General features: G+C 38.0%; 1 protein-coding gene across 2 annotated transcripts in view; it reads right to left on the bottom strand.

Moving 5' to 3' along the window:
* fs(1)Ya (female sterile (1) Young arrest) overlaps positions 1-18,714 on the bottom strand; it is a 37,153-nt gene that overhangs the window by 2,650 nt on the left and 15,789 nt on the right. Inside the window, exons 7-8 of one of the 2 annotated variants that reach the window (XM_074089624.1) lie at positions 17,560-17,775; positions 9,000-10,750 (exon numbers count right to left, since the gene is read on the bottom strand). In XM_074089624.1, the coding sequence (XP_073945725.1) occupies positions 10,554-10,750; positions 17,560-17,775 (413 nt within the window). In that variant the 3' untranslated portion in view covers positions 9,000-10,553. Of the gene's footprint in view, positions 1-8,999; positions 10,751-17,559; positions 17,776-18,714 lie in introns of those variants that run through there. The other variant, XM_074089625.1, reaches the window with a different exon arrangement.

Raw genomic sequence — 18,714 nt, 5'->3', positions numbered from 1 at the left:
ATGATTGAAACATTGTTATAATTGAAACAAGCACTTTTGTATGAAAAATGAATATGCTTTTTCCACTTTAATTCTGTATTGTTTTGTTAACTATTGAATCATAACTACTTCGATTAAGTTAAATGTATAAGGTAGCAGCAACAAAGACAGCTAAAAGTCCTATACTTATTTTTTTATGCGCGTTTTTTTAATCGAGATGTTCAGAAGGTCATAAATTGTAAAATATTTATTTTATGCATGTGGAATTTTGATGAGCTCATTGTATACTATGGTAGCGATGAAAAAGATTGTAACAGATAAAATTACTTTAATTGTGCCGAAGATATTAGGGTGTTTCAATTGACCCACGTAGTGTTTTCAATTGTCAGTCATGTGTGGCATTGAACCCACTCTGCCCCAATGTCTTTATTACGTTATGGTCGAATAACTATGGGTGATAGACCTTTCAAGTTCATCTTATTTAGGAACCAGATAACTAAGCTTGAAATAATTTAGGTCTACGTCTTTCTAACCATAAAAATAAAAAAGTTACAGGCGATTAAAGCCAAATCGTTTCAGTTGTCCCCGGTCTACCCTAGTAGTTAGTAAGAGCATTAACAAAAACTTATTTTTGTTGAGTCGAAATTCTGACAAACATCTTTAGTGATTCAAATAACCAATGACAGGTTAAAACATAAACCAATAGCCCTACTAATTCTGTTTGATTTCGCCCGCTCTCGAGCTTTACCCGGCGATGGTAATGAGAGGTTGTGACCGGGAATGACTTACCTCGCCACGTAACGCTGTATCAGAACCCCGTTAATAGACGGATCCCCGGGTAATGAAGTTAGCTGGCCTAACGATAGCCCGCGCATTATTAACGAGGGCCAGCGGAACTGAATACGTAACTAACGGCACTTGGTCGGACTTGGTTTGTTTACACGAGGCTGGTAATGAGGAAGATTAGACGTAAATAAGGCCAATTTAAAAGGGTGATGTGGTAGGGTTTGCAAACCGGTTAACCGGTTAACCGAAAAACCGGTTAACCGAGACTTTTCGACCTCGGTTAAAAACCGGTTTTTTATATAACTTTCGCCGGTTATTAACCGAATTGTAAATAGTCCTTAAAAAGCTGTAAATTGCCTAAAATAAATACCCCAGAATATTCTTCAGATTATAAAATTACGAATATAGAGTTTAAACGTATTTATATTTGTAAAAAACATGAATACATACCTACTCGTATTTCTTCGTGTAGTGGACAAAACTTCGGAACCAACCGCTCACCCAGACAAGAGATGAAAGTGACGTCTCTCGATGAGAGCGGAACATAGATGGTCGCTAGTGCTGCTGCATAAGTAGCGTAGTAGAAATAAGCAACCTGAGATATGTATGCATGGGAAAAATTCGTGTCTAGATTCCTGTCCAGCGGTGGTGTAGGGGTTATAGCACGCAGCACGGATTGCTGAGGACCTGGGTTAGATTCCCAGAACTGGTCTCTTTTTCTGGTTTTTCTGTGCATCCATGTCTCAGTTTGTATTTTCGATATTTTTTGTATTTCCTATGAGATTTAATAAGTCCGCAATTATTAAAATGGGTCCCAGACGATCTGAGTGTCGAAACTCTTGTAACAAAAAACCTAATAACAATTGTAGTCTCTATGTCACACGAAAACTTGCTGAAAAATTAAGGTTTCCAAAACTGCTGTATTGAGTGCTTTGAAACGTAAACGAGGTCTTAATTCCAGTTGATTCAGGTACGCCAAGTCACGTCAAAAAGCGAAGACAAACTTATTTACGTCCAGAGCAAACGCCAACGAACTCGAACTGCTCCAGAAATTCGCGAAGAACTCAACGCCACCATCAGCCAGTATCAGTTTCGATGGTGGTGAAACTATGGCCTAATAATGGTCGTATTGCTGCCAAAAAAAACCTTTGTTACGTAAACAGAATATGGGTAAAAGGGGGTGGGTAATGGGCTCGAAAAAACAAAGATTGGACGCCTGAGCAGTGTTCTAAAGTTTTATTTTACGACGAATCAAAATTGCAATTTTTGGGGGGAGACGTCGTCAAATACATTCGACGACAAGAAGGCGAACGAAAGGCAAAACTATGCGTGATGCCAACAGTGAAGGACGGTGGAGGGTCAGTTATGGTCTGGGGATGCTTTGCGGGTGATAAAGTTGATCTCGTGAGAGTCAATGGCATAATGGATATGAAACTATCATAACATTTTGCAACTTCACGCTTTTCCATCCGAAAAAACTAATTTTAACTGATATTTTTATTAGTATTGTGGTTTTATATTAGTGGGTTAGCTTTGTTTTTACTTGTAATAAAGACTTGAGTTAAAACTTCATTCACCGAAATCACAGCGTGAACTTAAACATTTGAAGGTACTGTAATTTTATTTATATAGAACTTAAAATATACTTTTGTACTTGCTAGGTGCACTGCAACATTACCTCTCGTTTCGATACTGAGACGATGACTAGTTTGGCAAGCGGGGAGAGTAAGAGCAACAACGTCGAAACCACTCACGAGCATGCGTGTAATACACATAAAATGATACCGAATGATCCATCGTAACCCACCTTCCCCTATTAGTACAGAGTATGTTTAAATACTTATTTAAATCTCAAAAATACGCCGTTAACACCAATAGCAACCAAGAATAGTAAAATTACCGTCTATTACTTCAATTTCAAATAGTTTGCAAAAAACCGGTTAAAAACCGGTTAACCGGTTTTGAATAAGTCCAGGCGGTTATTAACCGGTTTTTGGTTTTCACCGGTTTTTGCAATCCCAAGTGATGTGTCTGAATAATACAATGTACGAGTATTAATTAAATAACTGAATACCCGAGTCTTTCAGAAGATATATCTGAATCAAGACACACACACTACACTATTTTTACAGCAGATTGTGTTTTTTATAATCGCTCGGTCTAAAAGTAATAATTAGTCGTAACTTAACTAGGATGAGATTTGTTTTTTGGAATCGTATTTTTTATTTCAATTCCAAATTTTTACTTTTACGGTCATCCCGTAAAACCTAAATTGAAAATACAAACTGAAATATAGATATAACGTTTTAAACTTTCGTGATTCTCACTCATAGTCAAAATACCACAAACGGGACTTATCACGCTATAATTGCACAAGTAATATTTACCTCGACGTTTCGGCAACGTTACAGTTGCCGTGGTCACGAGTGTCTACTCGTGACGAAACGTCGAGGTAAATATTACTTGTGCAATAATAGCGTGATAAGTCCCGTTTGTGGTATTTTGACTATGAAATATAATGCACAGAAAAACCAGAAAAATAAGACCATCACTGGGAATCGAACCCATGGTCACCATCAGTGGTGTAGCGGTATAGCACGTGGGTTCGATTCCCAGTGATGGTCTTATTTTTCTGGTTTTTCTGTGCATCTATATTTCAGTTTGTATTTTCAATTTAACTAGGTTGCTTATTATTTAGATTATTTATGATAATTCATACTGACCATTTTTCTGTGACTTTTGATTCTATCATGAAACAACACAAATCTGAATTTCCAGAGCAGAGTTAGAAATAAACTTGATATACGAATATTTTTGCCATGCCAGAATAGTTATGGTATTAGTAAATATATATTATGTATAAAACTAACTTCAAAAAAGACAGTTGGTGAGTATACCAATGTTTTGAATTACTTGAAGTCAATAGTTTGATCTAAGGCCTCTCATGACAAGTCGATTGTAGACCTAGAGCTGTGGTGAGCGAAGTTTCTATTCAATGCTAGGTCAACTCGATTACCGCCTAGCGGCTAAATGATAAGATGAGCAATTTCATAGCAAAAATGTGCAGTTTTTTGAGGTCAGAAAAATATTATTAAGAGGACTGTACACCGGGTGGCCCAATTGGATAGGTCAGTACGGGTAGGGTAACTCTATATAACACTAAAAGTTATTAAGTATATTAGATCGTATGTAAGTTACATACCGAGTGTCGCCTGTAATACGAGCAAAAAATTAAAGAAAACATAGATCGTACTCGTCAAACTGAACCACATTAGTTCAGCGACTTTGAAAAACAATGGAGTCTTTAGATTTCCCGTTTTCATACAAATTAAATATTGATAAATTAACTAAATAAATAAATAAATATCACGGGACAATTCACACCAATTGACCTAGTCCCAAAGTAAGCTTAGCAAAGCTTGTGTTATGGGTACTAAGCAACGGATAAATATAATTATATAGATAGATACATACTTAAATACATATTAAACACCCAAGACCCGAGAACAAACATTCGTATTTTTCATACAAATATCTGCCCCGACACGGGAATCGAACCCGGGACCTCAAGCTTCGTAGTCAGGTTCTCTAACCACTAGGCCATCTGGTCGTCTATGAATGAATGTATTGATATAAATGTACGCCATCCTGGAACCCAACTGACGTCGCCTGTCACGCTACAAACATCAAGCATTTTGCTTTACATTGCGTCTTCGAATAAACTTTAAAAGTGTAATAAAAAATTTAAAAAAAACTTATTATTTAAAAAAGTCGCTGAACTATAAATGTTGTTTAGTTTGAGTTGTATGATCTATGTTTTAATTTTTTGCTCATATTACAGGCCACACCCGGTATATGAAGTAATTTCATGATTAAGTATGTGAGGTTCTTGACACAAATTAAAATAAGCTCAAGCTCTTCCTTATATGCGGCATGTGATCAGTGGTGGGACTTATATATTCCAGGTGGAGATAATTCTAAAATACCCAATTAACGGCTGGTATAGTTGTTTATTTTTTGTTCGAAACATAAACTAATTAACCCTTACAAACATAACTTGAAAGCCAATCAACTAAAGACTATGCAATCAATTTCCTAAAGGCGTTAGTTGCTTCCCGTTATAGGTAGGTCACACGAATAATTTAGTAGGTCATGAAAACGTTGAAAAATTAAAGATAGGGGTATATGTATATTGTCTGATAGATGTTAACCATGCATTCACGATGCATGCAAATTCGTTGAAATATCAGGAGATAATTAAACGTACTTACTCAGTATCTACAGCCCGTAACAAGTACTGCAAGTATTAATGCACATGTCATCATCATCATCATCATCAGCCTACAGCAGTCCACTGCTGGACATAGGCCTCTTCCATGGCGCGCCACAACACTCTGTCTTCAGCCCTTCGCATCCATCCGCCGCCAGCGACCCTCTTAAGGTCGTCCGTCCACCGTGCCTCAGGACGCCCTACGCTACGTTTTCCCGTCCGTGGTCTCCATTCGAGGACTCGTCTACTCCTCCTGCGACAGACGTGGCCAGCCCAACGCCACTTCAGCGAACTAATTCTCTAAGCAACGTCGGTGACTTTCGTTCTTTGTCGGATAATGTGATTTCGGATTTTATCATAATCATAATAATCATAATATATTTATTGTGATAACGGGTACAAAATATAGTTAAATTGATAATTCAGAACATGACCGTAATCTACCACATGCATGGTGTACAATATTTATGTTTTTATCCTTCAAAGAAACCCCTAGCATTGCTCCCTCCATAGCTCGCTGAGCGACCTTGAATTTGTGGATTAGCCCCGCAGTCAAGGTCCACGTTTCGGCTCCGTAGGTTAAAACTGGTAGGACGCACTGGTTGAAGACATTCGTTTTTAGGCACTGAGGGATATCTGACGACAAGATATGCCTAAGTTTTCCGAAAGCAGCCCAGCCCAACTGTATTCGCCTATTAGCCTCTTACTCGAAGCTGTTTCTACCGAATGCACATGTGTTTTTATTAAAATGTAGCACATACTGTAGGTACGTTAAAACAAAACAAACGTTGACTCAAATGTTTTAATCTCGACATATAACTATATATAATTAAATTCAGAATAAAAGACTGTTTATATCTAAGCAATAAGATGAGACAAATATAGCTTCAAGTGGAAATTTTCGGCAAAAATTATCGATGTTCAAAGGCATGACTACAAAATAAAAAATCCGATAAGAAACCACACCAGTGCTCAAACTAACCCAATCATCTGCTTCTCTGAATCGCCGCCAAATTCTTTCCCCTACGTCCCTTACACGTCGTGTATCGTTACGTAACCGCGGCGTGAAGCTCTCATTCCCCGTAAACAGATTTGATTGGCGTCATTACCGCGCGTCATCGCGCAATCAATCGTCATTTCTCGCGGCAGCCGGCGACACGAGAGGACTCATCGGGGTAACACAGCTCTACAAGTGTTTTAAAGTGATTAAAATAAAAATAGGAATAAATATCGCAGGGCTCTTTTTCAGCTACGTGACATTGTCAGGTATTATGTGGAGTGACAATATAATTATTTGTATCATAATTTAATGTTGTGAAAAAAGAATTTTAAGCATTTTACTTATCTATCATTGTAATACAAACTAGACTAGGTATTTCAATACAACATGTAAATGTTTAGATAAAGATTGTTTTTTTTTGGAATCTTTTTGTATTTTTTATTTCAATTCCATTTTTTTTTTGTTAATTTTACGGTCATCCCGTAAAACCCATATCGAAAATACAAACTGAAATATAGATGCATAGAAAAACCAGAAAAATAAGACCAGCGCTGAGAATCGAACCCAGGTCCTCGGCATTCCGTGCCACGTGCTATACCACCACACCACCACTGGACAGTGATACAGACACGAATTTCTACTATGCATCACATATCTCAGCTTGTTTGTTTTCTTATTTAGTCACTTAAGCAGCGACACTAGCGACATCTATGCTGTAGCCCTCATCGAGAAACTTTCAGCACCCCATTGGAACTAACCTAATGTTTAGATAGTTTAATGGAGGTTTTTCATTATTTAAGACACCAACTGACGTTGTTTTGTTTACATTTACGAGTAGTTAAATACCCACCTAAACAAGTATAGGTTCCTGTTGCCTTTGACCACACTCGCGAGATGGCTCCGCCGTATTCTAAAACGCGGCACAGATTATGTCTCCAGACAGAGCGACACAATAACGGCAGCCGAATCGATGCAAAAACTTTTAAATCATTTCCTTCCACAGCCATAACAATAAAATAAACTTCTGCCGACTTTTCAAGAACCTTAATACGGTTGGGATTTAACTTTCTATTGAAAAATCTGTCCCCTTCAAAAGTTGCGTTGAGTTAAGAAGTTCATTATTATAATAATAGTATCTGAATAATTTCTGTTCGTCAGCACAATAGCTTAAATCTAATTGCTGTCGTGGAGTTTGGAGTGATTGATGGTTGAAGTTAAATTAATAACGATTTAAGTAATAATAAAATCGAGGTCAAAGTGAAATTATCTCTCGGCACTCAATTTAGGCAATAAAAAGCATTCATGAATGTGAAAAAAATCTAAAACCAGTTTTAAACAACCTCTGTTGAGAGGAACCCGTCAAGAAACTCAACGACGTATACTTTTTGGGTTGCGTACCTCCAAACAAAAAGACAGAACCCTTATTGGATCACTTTGATGTCCGTCCGTCCGTCGGTTTGTCAAAGCCCTTTATCTCAGGAAACGCGTGGAGATATCGAGTTGAAATTAAAACCATAAGCTACTCAAGTCTACGGTCCCTTGAAGCTGTGATATCAATTTCTAAATTACCGTTAAAGTAAGGTTTCACGTTTGATCAACTAAATTCAGTGTCCCTCAATATTCCGCAATGTAACGAAACTCGCATGCAAGTTCTTGCATCGTCTAAATGGGGCTGGACGGCTCCAATTTGCATTGCTGAAACGTCAACGCTGATTAAACGGTCATTTGGTGGCAACCGCAGCGATCGTCGCCGTCACGGCCGGCGCGGTCGGCTCGGACAGGCTGCGGTCGCGGCGATGGTTTATGGGGGGGGATGGGGAGGGGGTGCAGGCACGTGAACACGAATGATTATCGTGTAGTTGTAGCTAAAGTGATGAGCACAGATATAGATTACACTAGATAACGCAAACACCTCAATCTGTGTGAAAACCAACCGTGTCCCTTTTTTATATCTACTGGGACGTCTCAAGAGCGAATTAGCGATGTGAAATCGCCGATGTCCGCTCAAAATCGATTCAAATGCGCCGCCCGCCCGCGCCGTGGGGCTCGAGTCAGTCACTAGTCATGATTAGTCAGTTAGCGGTCAGTCTTTGTATGGGTCCAACCCCGACGTTTGGTCGGGGTTCAGACACGCGAAGTAGATGCATTTGCGTAATCTAGTGTAATCTATATCTGTGGTGATGAGTTATGAAACGAATGAGGTCATAAATTTGCTTCTGAAGTATTTCCTACAATATTATCTTAGAACCAGTTGTAGGCAGTTATTCTTGTTGTTGGCGATAAGGCCTCCTATTGTGTTGTCCTTTTTTATATGAGGAAAACGAGCAGGTGGGTCATCTGATGGAAAGCAATCACAGCCACCCATGGATATGCATAACATAAGCTGAGTCCTTACAAATCTTTCTCCACTCCATGTATTTGTTTTCTATTTTGCTTAAAATATACACAATACAACACAGTGTCTCTTTATTATTTATTTTATTGTAATTTTCCATATTATATTCTAAGTAACACTTATATTACTTATCTTTTTTGTCGGAGATAAAAATTGATTGATATGAGTAAGCATATAAACTATTATACACCGCTTCATGCATTACTTTGCGACTAGTAATTGCGACTTACTTATTTGTGATCGCCACTAATTACTGAATTAGAAAAATTGGTTTCTGATCACCCATTAAAAAATAACGTGTATAATAGATACAGTCGACGTCATAAATAAGTTATCACTTTTGTACCTTTTCGCTTTCAGTCCGTACACGATTTCGTGTGGCTTTTCAAATGACGTTAAAATGACAAAGTACAAAAGTGATCACTCATTTATGAGGTTGACTGTACATCAATCGTAACTCTGGTCCGTTTCGGTCAGCATTAGAAATCGTCAATCACTTAATTTAAATTGTCACCTACATTTCGAAGAAAGGTAATAAATACAAAATTTGGAAGAAACATTTATTCAGAATATCACAAAAGTTATAACAAAAACCGAAGTGAAAAAAAAGAACAAATTATCATGAAAAATTACTGTCAAAACGTTCTATGGCAGTTAATAGTGAAGAGGTAACTCCAATTTTAGGAGGATTGGCATATAAGTAAGTTTCACCCGCCCTCTCCTCACCCAACCCACAAGTCGTCCACATACACGTGAACTCCATAATTTTGAGCAACCCGTCAAGACTACGCATGAAATGTGAACGTAATCCGCAGAAAAAACGCTCACAAAATCCACTTTGAATAAAATTGCAATCGCATCGTCAGATCACGCGTCATTACTCCGCTGTCTTGTTCCAGGGAGATTTTTCGAGAATCCACGGGCGATGTCGCGCGATATCGCGATCGGCTGATCGGGATCGGGGCAGTTTGTCGCGCCGCAGGTACGATGAGATATCCATAGAGAACATATCGCCCGGGAACTGCAGATACGATTCTCCATCTGCATCGCATTACGGAATAAAACGGTTTTGGTTTCATTCGTGTATTTGAGATCGCAATCGTTTCGGAACAAACACGTTAAATAAACAAAAAAGCGCTTTAGGATTCCTCGCATAGCTTTGTTGTTGTTTCTTTTGTTATTGACTTAAAATTTTAATAAGTTTTAGATTAAACAAAAATATCCTGCATTTATTTACAACGAATTCTTTAGAATAATAAATAATCTTAATAAACTAAGTAGGTACTTAATAAGACTAAAATAAACCAAAGATTTACAACTCGGCTACATAATGAATTTATCAAAAATGTTCATAGAATTATGTTTCAGTTTTTAGTTGTTTATCTTCTCATATTAATTTACCAGCATAAAATTGAGAGATAGATAGTTGAGATCATTTGGGTTAACGTGAACTGAATAGACTCTAGGAATCAATCAGTATAAAGTTTGTTCTGCAGTACTGATGTAATTTTGAGGGCATAAAAGACTGTTAGTAGGTCTCTTCAGCACGCTAAAAGCAGGTCTCTGCCCAGCCCACTACTACTTTATATCAAATATACTAGGAGTAGTAGTAGAGTATTCGGCAAGCGCGCTAGTAAATGAGAAACTGTAGTTGAGAAATTCGGAAAGTGCAGTAGCTAGCAACTCAAGAGCTAGTTGAGCGATTTAGCAAGCGCGCTTGCAAATCTGCAGCTGTGGTTGAAAGATTTGGCTAGTGCGCTTGTTAGTGAATCAGAAGCCGTGACTAAGTATTCCTCAAAAGTCCTGACGAGCGATTCGGCCAGCGCTGTAGCAATTTAGGCTACGTACGCGCTCAGCGGCTAATCGCGCGGTTTCGCACGCCGTTTCTTTCTCAAGCGATACTTTAAAGAGGGACGGCGCGCTAAAACCGCGCGGTTAACCGCATCGTTCGTACGTTATCTAGAAGCTGTGCTCGAAGAAATCGGGTATCACTTTAGGATGACTCAGAAGTAGTAGCTAAGCGGCTAGGCTAGCTTAATTGGTGACTCAGAAACAGTGGCTAAGCGACTCGACCAGCTTAATTGGTGACTCAAAACAGTGGCTTAGCCAGCTTCATTGGTGAGTCAGAAGCTGTGGCTGGTGACGTCATGTCTGGCGAGGCGCGCGGGCAGCGGCGCGCTACGCAGCGGGGGCCGCCCGCGCAGCCGCGGCTCGAACTTGTGCCGCTTGTGGCTGAGCGGGCTCGGCGACCCCGACGTCGGCAGACGCTTACGCTTTGCCGACGAGTTGCTCGAAGATTCGATGGACTTGTGCGGGGTTTCTGCGGAAAGATTTAGCGAACAATGGTATCAAATTTCTCGTACATTTTTCTGTGAAATAAGTATATCCTAAGTAGCTGAATAAAAGCTTTCTTCTTTCAGAAATATACCTACAAAAATACACCAAGACAATGTGAAGTTTTTGTGAAAGATTTGAAATATCTAAAGAAAAATTTGTTCTCTTAATGTTTAGACTGAACAGATTTTTTCCTTCAAATCAGCCGAGTTTTCAATAAATGTCAACATTACCTCCAACCTACATTTGTACTGAATGAGAATTCTATCCTTTTAGAATAAGAAGGCTTGGACCACGCGAGCCCTTTGCAGAGTGGAAATTTCACTCACACACAAATTGCTATAAACTTAATCATACATTAACATGTCCCAGTTTACGGCATGCGCGCATGAATTGGACAAAAGTTGCACCATTTAGCTTACATCATCTGCATGCTGCATACTGCTAATTACCACTACTTCCAAGCCCCTCGTCTGGGTACATTTCTCCAGATGCATTAAACGTCAGAGAGTTTACGCAGATCTCTCTAAATTCCATTAGAGGGACGGCGTTATGCGAACCGAGCCATGATGTTGATGAATGCTGCCCCGCGGACGCGACTCATCATTTATAGCCGACAGCTTTTATTACACTTTGAGAGCTCACCGATGAGGTTTTCTGATATTTTATTAAATCAAACTGTTCTCTTGCAATTGTACTCTCGATTCTAAGCAAACTATTTTCTGGTTTTCAGTTACTTAATAAACTTGTATTATTCATAAACAGTTTTAAAGAACTACGTGTAACTCAGGTGATCTTTTAATGGTAAGAAATAAAAGTGATTCTCCTCACATGGTAACAGGGAAGTCCTGGAGCGCGGCCACTCATGAATTTTAAGGCTTTGGCGCGTCGCCAGCGCATTACCGCCTTTATTGACTGCCGTTTTTACTTTTATCCCCGTCCCCGCATACTGACAAGCTTTAAAATTTTAAATTGAATATTTTAAAAATATTGGTCCCGTTTTACATGACAATTGGCGCAGCGGGAACGTGTTGGAAATGGATGCTTACTCAACCGCGCTCAGACATGTTGATGTAGACATGCCTTTAAGTTAGCCTTTGTTTTTGTTTGCTTGATCGTGACGGGGAAGCGCCTTTGAATCTGTTGTTGTTACATCTCTAAAAATTCAGTCGACTCTAGTATAGACGTGTTGAAGTTATGTTGAAGTTGTGTCTTTTTTCGTCAAAATAAATTGGTCTCCTATTCGCATACTATAATTATCTAGATGCACTTTAAACTGCTTGATTTAGACCTAGACTTAGGGTACTAGGCAACGGATAAACAGTTTCTATAGATAAATACACAAAAGCAAAATACTCAAGAGAGCAAAAATACTCAAGCTTCGTAGTCAGGTTCTCTAACCACTTGGGCATCTGGTCGTCAAATTGTCTTAGTTAAGTTCAGAAAAAGCCAAGTATTTTTAAATACCTAAGACCTAATAAAACATTTTTTCCTACGTACCACAGTCCAATCTCCATTATTCAACGACGCATTCATTTCAATCCCTGGGCCGTACCGACAAGTTTTTCCCCGTTATTTAAACAACCCCGTATTCTCCAAAAAAGCCTGATGGATTATTAACCGATACGCAAACAAGAAACTGTTAATGTAGCAGAGTTGTTGTGGAGTTCGTCGCAGGAACGTTTAGATTTGATTAGTTGGTGAATAGTTCACACTAGTCTTAAAGTTTGCAAAACAACTAGCTATTTTCAAAACAGTGCTTCTAGGAAAATTGAGTCTTTTCAAATCTGATCACCTTGTTGAATAGTTTAGGTACATCACTTTTAGTGCTTCTTGCAAAATTCAGTATTTATTGAGATTTATTACTGATGAAAATTATAAATGTGAATGTGAGTGTCTTTGTTTGTTTCACGCTTAAAGTACTCAACCTATTGTTATAAAATTTAGCAATTTGCAATGTCGAAATGCAACAAAACATTGAATCTTAGTCTCACATAGCTTTGGTTTTATTGTTATGCTGCGAAATGAATAACATCGATAATGTATCTCATTAACTTTTTATCTAGAAAATTGATTCTTAATAAAATAAAACTAGCTAAGATCAATTTAGAGCTTCAAAATAACTTAAGTTATTTGCTTTATATTTTCAGGAGCATTTACATAGCTCGGCATCCATTTAAATCTCAAATTGTTCTTCTTTTGTCCATACAACATTATCACGCATATTTTTCTTAATGGAAAACTTGGCTCTGTATAACAGTATCACGATAATATTGATAGTTTACTTAATTCGCTCCTAGATCTCAATCAGGGAATCCTGGGTAATTATTTAGGTGAGAAAATTTAGTACGAAAAAATTCTATTTTAATATTAAGTACTTATACAAGTACCTATCAATTCAATATTTTCCACTTTCACATCAAGTGTGTGAACTCAAAATAATACCGCATAAAGACTTCATTTGGTTTTGGAAGGTCTAATTCGAAATGGTGGATTATGAGTTGATATTATTATATTTTTGATCTAGGAGTGTGATTTGGTTTTCTTGCAAATCATGGATTTATAAGTACAATTATAATGACTAATCACTAATGACTAACTGGATAATGCATCTAAGAGCTCTGTGTTGTTATTTAATCTTAATAGTTATTTTGATGATTATGATTAATTACTTGTTGAGCACTTCCCCGAGCCAGTGTAGGTGCTTCCACGAAATCTCCAAATATAGTATATGTATGTAATAACTATCTATATATATGTTAATTAACTTCTCTATTTAGACGAGGAATAACCTCCAACTAACTAATTAACAAGTTAGCTAAATGTCGACTAGTATGTTATAAATAGCCTCAAAACTGTAAGTTACATTTTACACACACAAATACGTATAAACAGCCGTAGCGCCTCTAGGTTATTTCGTAATTTAGCTAACAATGAATGTGTATAGAGTTTCATCAACGATGTTTAACTTTGTAATTCAGACATGTTTATATTTGTTACAACGATCCTCTAAATTTCCAGCGTCCAATGAAAAAATACCATTAAAGAAGCAATTAGTGCAGAACAAATGAAAATTAATATCAGATGTCAGCACCAAATTTAATAAACCAGAAGCGGAAAGAAAAAGCTTCCCGCGTCTCTGTGCTGCAGGTGTGGCGCCACATCGGTCTCAATTACACGGCGTGGCGTGTGGCGCGTGGCGTGTCGCATGTCGCTTGTTAGTCCTCGGACGCAGACACATTGGAATTTGAAAAGTTCAAGGGATCCTTCCGGGGTCATTATTGATAGATATAAAATGTGACTCGGAAAAATGATGTTGCGATATGAAAATATTTTCGTGTATTTTATTTGTAACTTCACTACAAAGTGTTAATTGAATAACTGAAAGTAGTAATTAAGATTTTTTAAGAAAAAGACTCGAATTTTACTTTGAATAAGAATAAATAATATCTGAAAGTAATTTGTTCAGAATCGAAAGTAGAATCGATTATTTTAAAGAAATTTGTGTTATTTTTTTCATGTAAAAGTTACAAAGGGAACAAACACTAAGATATGAATACTTACTAAGTTACCAAAACGTACCTATGGTTTCGTAATCCTGATTTACTGTGCCCAGTCCAAAAAAGTATAAATGCAACATGTACACAAAATTTCCTAAGATAATTAACCACCAGACCAGATTTGACGACCTAGTGGGTAGAGAACCTGAATACGAAGCTTGAGGTCCCGGTTTCGATTCCCGTGTCGGGGCAGATATTTGTATGAAAAATACGAATTTTTGTTCTTGGGTCTTGGGTGTTTAATATGTATATAAGTATGTATCTATCTATATAATTATATTTATCCGTTGCTTACCTAGTACCCATAACACAAGCTTTGCTAAGCTTACTTTGGGACTAGGTCAATTGGTGTGAATTGTCCCGTGAATATTTATTTTACTATCCAAATAATCACATAATATTTGACTAAGAAATTTATAGGTTCCTATTCTAACTATTCCTAATACTCTAAGGAATCACCTTCTGAAATTTCTACATCGTTATTCTGTACACCCAGCATTAAAAAAAGTAGTTAGGTAGTCTACGGTTTTCAGTGTATTGATTTACACTTTGTATTTTGTACGACATAATGATGATTATCAATGTAGTTTCATGTAAATTATTATTCTCACCATGCTATTAGCGCGTAATAAATTACCGCTGTAAATAATCTACGGCTTTTCAGTTAATTCACTTGATAACGTGAACGCTTCCGTCTAAACAAAACTTACGCACTCTTTTTGCTGTGGAATACTTTTTAGGGTTTCGTACCCAAAGGGTGCCAACGGAGACTCCACTGACCGTCTGTCTGTCTGTTTGTCCGTCTGTCACAGGGCTCTATCTCTTGAGCCGTAATAGCTAGGCATTAGAAATTTTAACAGATTATGTATTGCTATGTTTAAGGCTGTATATTGTTAAGCTTATGGATTTTAAACTTTTATATTTTTAGTTTAATTTCTAGTCACAGGCTCGCGACGTCGAAGTTCCCTAGACGATCCCATTGAGCTTATGGGAACGGAAGCAATACCATGCCCTCGGTACCGCTCTGCTTTTAGAGCATGACATGAGTGCGTGTGAGCTAACTATGGGGGCGGCAGACGTGAGCTTGCCTTCGGAATCCAAAAGCTTAATGGTTACTTGACCTGAAATGTATATTTCAGAACTAAATTATTGTTATTATTATTTTAAAATTTATGACGGTGGAAGCATTCTACACTTCCACTGAACGTAGATATAGTTTAGATATAGTTTGTGTTTAGTATTGTAACTAAGGGACCCCATACATCTCTGTATTATTATTATTATTTTTTGTATTTTTTTTTCTTTAATTGTATATTATAGTTTTCAAACAACAAATAATCAAAAGAAACCAAACAATGTCAAAGAAAATTTTAAAATTATTATTTATAATCTATATAATACAATAATAATTTATTAAAAACAGTAATACAATAAAAAAAAATAAAAATAAAAATGTCACAAATAGTTATAGTTTTTAAATATTTTATTTGTAATTAGATTATTATGAAAAAATGTCTTTCTGCCAAGTTTCTTGCGGCGCATTCTTCTTGGCAATATTTACTGAATAAATGATTTGAATTTGAATTTGAATATTACTGTGGCCGCTATAACAACAAAAATACTAAAAACAGAACAAAATAAATATTTAAGGGAGGCTCCTATACAACTAACGTGATTTTTTGCCGTTTTTTGCTCAATATTAATAACGGCAACAGGTAAACGCTTGAAATATTCACAGAATATTTAATTGTATAAACTCTTTCAAAATAAATAATTAAATTAAAATAAAATAAATATTTAAGGGGGACGCCAAACTTGTTTTTGCCTTTTCTTGCTAATGTCTAATGTTGTAAGTATAGATAATGACGGAACCCTTCGTGCGCGAATCCGACTCGCACTTGGCCGGTTTTTTTTTATCCATTATAGGCTCTGCCACGACTGCGCCACGAATCAAGCGGTAAGGGTTTTCTTTGTTCATTGCGTGTCCTGAAAGGTAACAATCGTGCGGCGATGTTTTCGGCTCCGCAATGAACAATAACGCTCGTACCGATCGACTGGATTCATGACTGGGATGCAAACGGCCAAATAAAAAATAGTACATTGTGTCTTGAGGGCGGTAAATAAGGAATTACGAACGAGAGTCTATTAGAAGCCCGAAGTCGAAGGCTGAGGGCTTTAATGAGTCGACGTTCGTAATTCTAGTACCGCCCGTCCGACATACAATGTTTTTCATCACACTTGCGAGTAAAATTTTATATTTGTAAAAGAAAAACTAAAATTGCCGATACCTTAGGCTGCGCTCTTGGCAGCGCTCTGCAGCATGTGCATGGCGTGCGTGTGCAGCGCGCGCACGGAGCAGCAGCACGCCATGCAGTAACAAACTCATTGACCGACCTTGGGCTTCATGACATGAACATTAGTACGGGCAATGACTCATTTACCGACCACGGGTTAAATGACAAGCACATTAAGGTCGAGGGTTTTATTTGGGGGGTTGCAACCAAGGTAGCCTGCATGTTACAACACTGTTTACGAGCAAGTGTGATGAAAAAAATATCACAGGACACTAAACACTTTATTGACCCAGTCCCAAAGTAAGCAAAGCTTGTGTTGTAGTGTAGTATGGGCCAAAATAAATAAAAAACTGATGTGACATCGAATCATAATTATAATATCACTAGCCCTTACCCGCGACTTCGCCGGCGCACAATTTGTTTATCGCTATCCCGCGGGAGCTGTGCAATTTTCCGGGATAAAAACTATCCTATGTCCTTCTCCGGGACTTAAACTATCTGTATACCGAATTTAATCTGAATCGGTGTAGTGGTTTGGACGTGATGCAGTAACAAACAAACAGACTTACAAACTTTCGCATTTATGATATAAGTGAGATGTGAGCGAGCACGACGTATGAAAAAAAATTTAGTACGAATTTCTCACAGCTAATTATAGGCACATAACCCGTGATAGCCTTGTAGTTTTAGTTATGGTCTCTCAAGCAGAGGATCAAGGATTCGATTCTTGTACGTCTGAGTTTGTCAAAATTCATGAGCGAAATTACATGGGGCCACACTGGGCTCGCGTAGGAATTACATTCCAGAGCCCTGTCAACCTGTCATTGAGGAGGTCTGTGCCCAGTAGTGAGAAACAACTATAGAAAACCGTAAGTACTATTTGAATAATGCTTCGAAGACTTGCATCGTCTGTTGCTGATTAAAAAGTAAGTAAAACTAACCGAAGTCCTCCCCGTCCCCCCAAAAGGCGCTCTTGACAGCCTTCTTAACAGTCGCCCATAGATTTTCCTTATCTCTGTCCCGCTCTCCCACAGGCGCCACGTCGTCTGCCATCTTCTTCACACACACCTTCTTCTTCGTGATAGTGAACTTGAATTGTATCTCTGTCTCTTCTTCTGTGTGCTTCAGCACGTTGGTGATGCAGGTTTGAAGGGAACCTACAAATAATTTAACACGATACATTATTGTACAATTTAAGGTGCGACCAAACCGGTGCTTAAAAAACGGTGACGGCACGGAATCGCAGTGACGCACCGTATGCGCACCATTTTTTATGCATGCTTTCAACTTTCAACACAGCTGCTTAAAATACGCAAACGGTGCGGAATCGCAGTGACGGACCGTAAACGACAAGAATTTTATTCGGTAAAGTCCCGTCGTTTACGGCACGTCACTGCGATTCCGTGCCGTCACCGTTTTTTAAGCAGCGGTTTGGTCGCACCTTAATACCACTTACTGAGCAATACAATACAAGGTAAACAATAAGCGGATACAGAAGAAAGAATAAAGGAATAGATTAAAGAAAACAAAATCCTCGTGACAATAATGAGACTTCGATTAAATGACTAGGAAAAGCTAGGAAATTAAACACGTTACAATTGATTATCTAACATCAATTGTATCTATCGGTAAGTAAATAAACAGATAGGTTGAAATTAGTAAAGATAATCCAAATAGTAACTTATGAAGGAATTAAGTTGATTGATTAAAAAAATCTTTCAATCAGTGAGTATATTACACACGTCCCGGTTCCTGGATAGCTGGGTAACTAGCGGCGAAGTGTATGGACTGGATAAATAACATCGTTATATTTGAATATTCTATAACATGTCCATACACTACCATCAATACCCAAGGCTAACTTCCCGGCAACTGGAATGTATGAAAAGGCTACGGTACTTGATGGGTTAAAAGATATTTGTCTCATTTTAGTCGTACACTATGTGGCGTTGCATGATCTTTGACAAGACCGAGAACGGGAAGTTTCCAGAGTCGGGACTGCAAACCATAAAGCGTCGTGCGGGAAGGCCTCCAACAAGATGGACCAGCGATCTGGCAAAAGCTGCAGGAACCAGATGGACACAGGCAGCGTAGGA

The sequence above is a fragment of the Choristoneura fumiferana genome, chromosome 7 (genome assembly GCF_025370935.1).
Source record: "Choristoneura fumiferana chromosome 7, NRCan_CFum_1, whole genome shotgun sequence".
Taxonomy (NCBI): Eukaryota; Metazoa; Arthropoda; class Insecta; order Lepidoptera; family Tortricidae; genus Choristoneura; species Choristoneura fumiferana.
The sequence above is the reverse complement of the archived record's forward strand: the minus strand, read 5'-3'. Positions and strand labels throughout refer to the sequence as shown.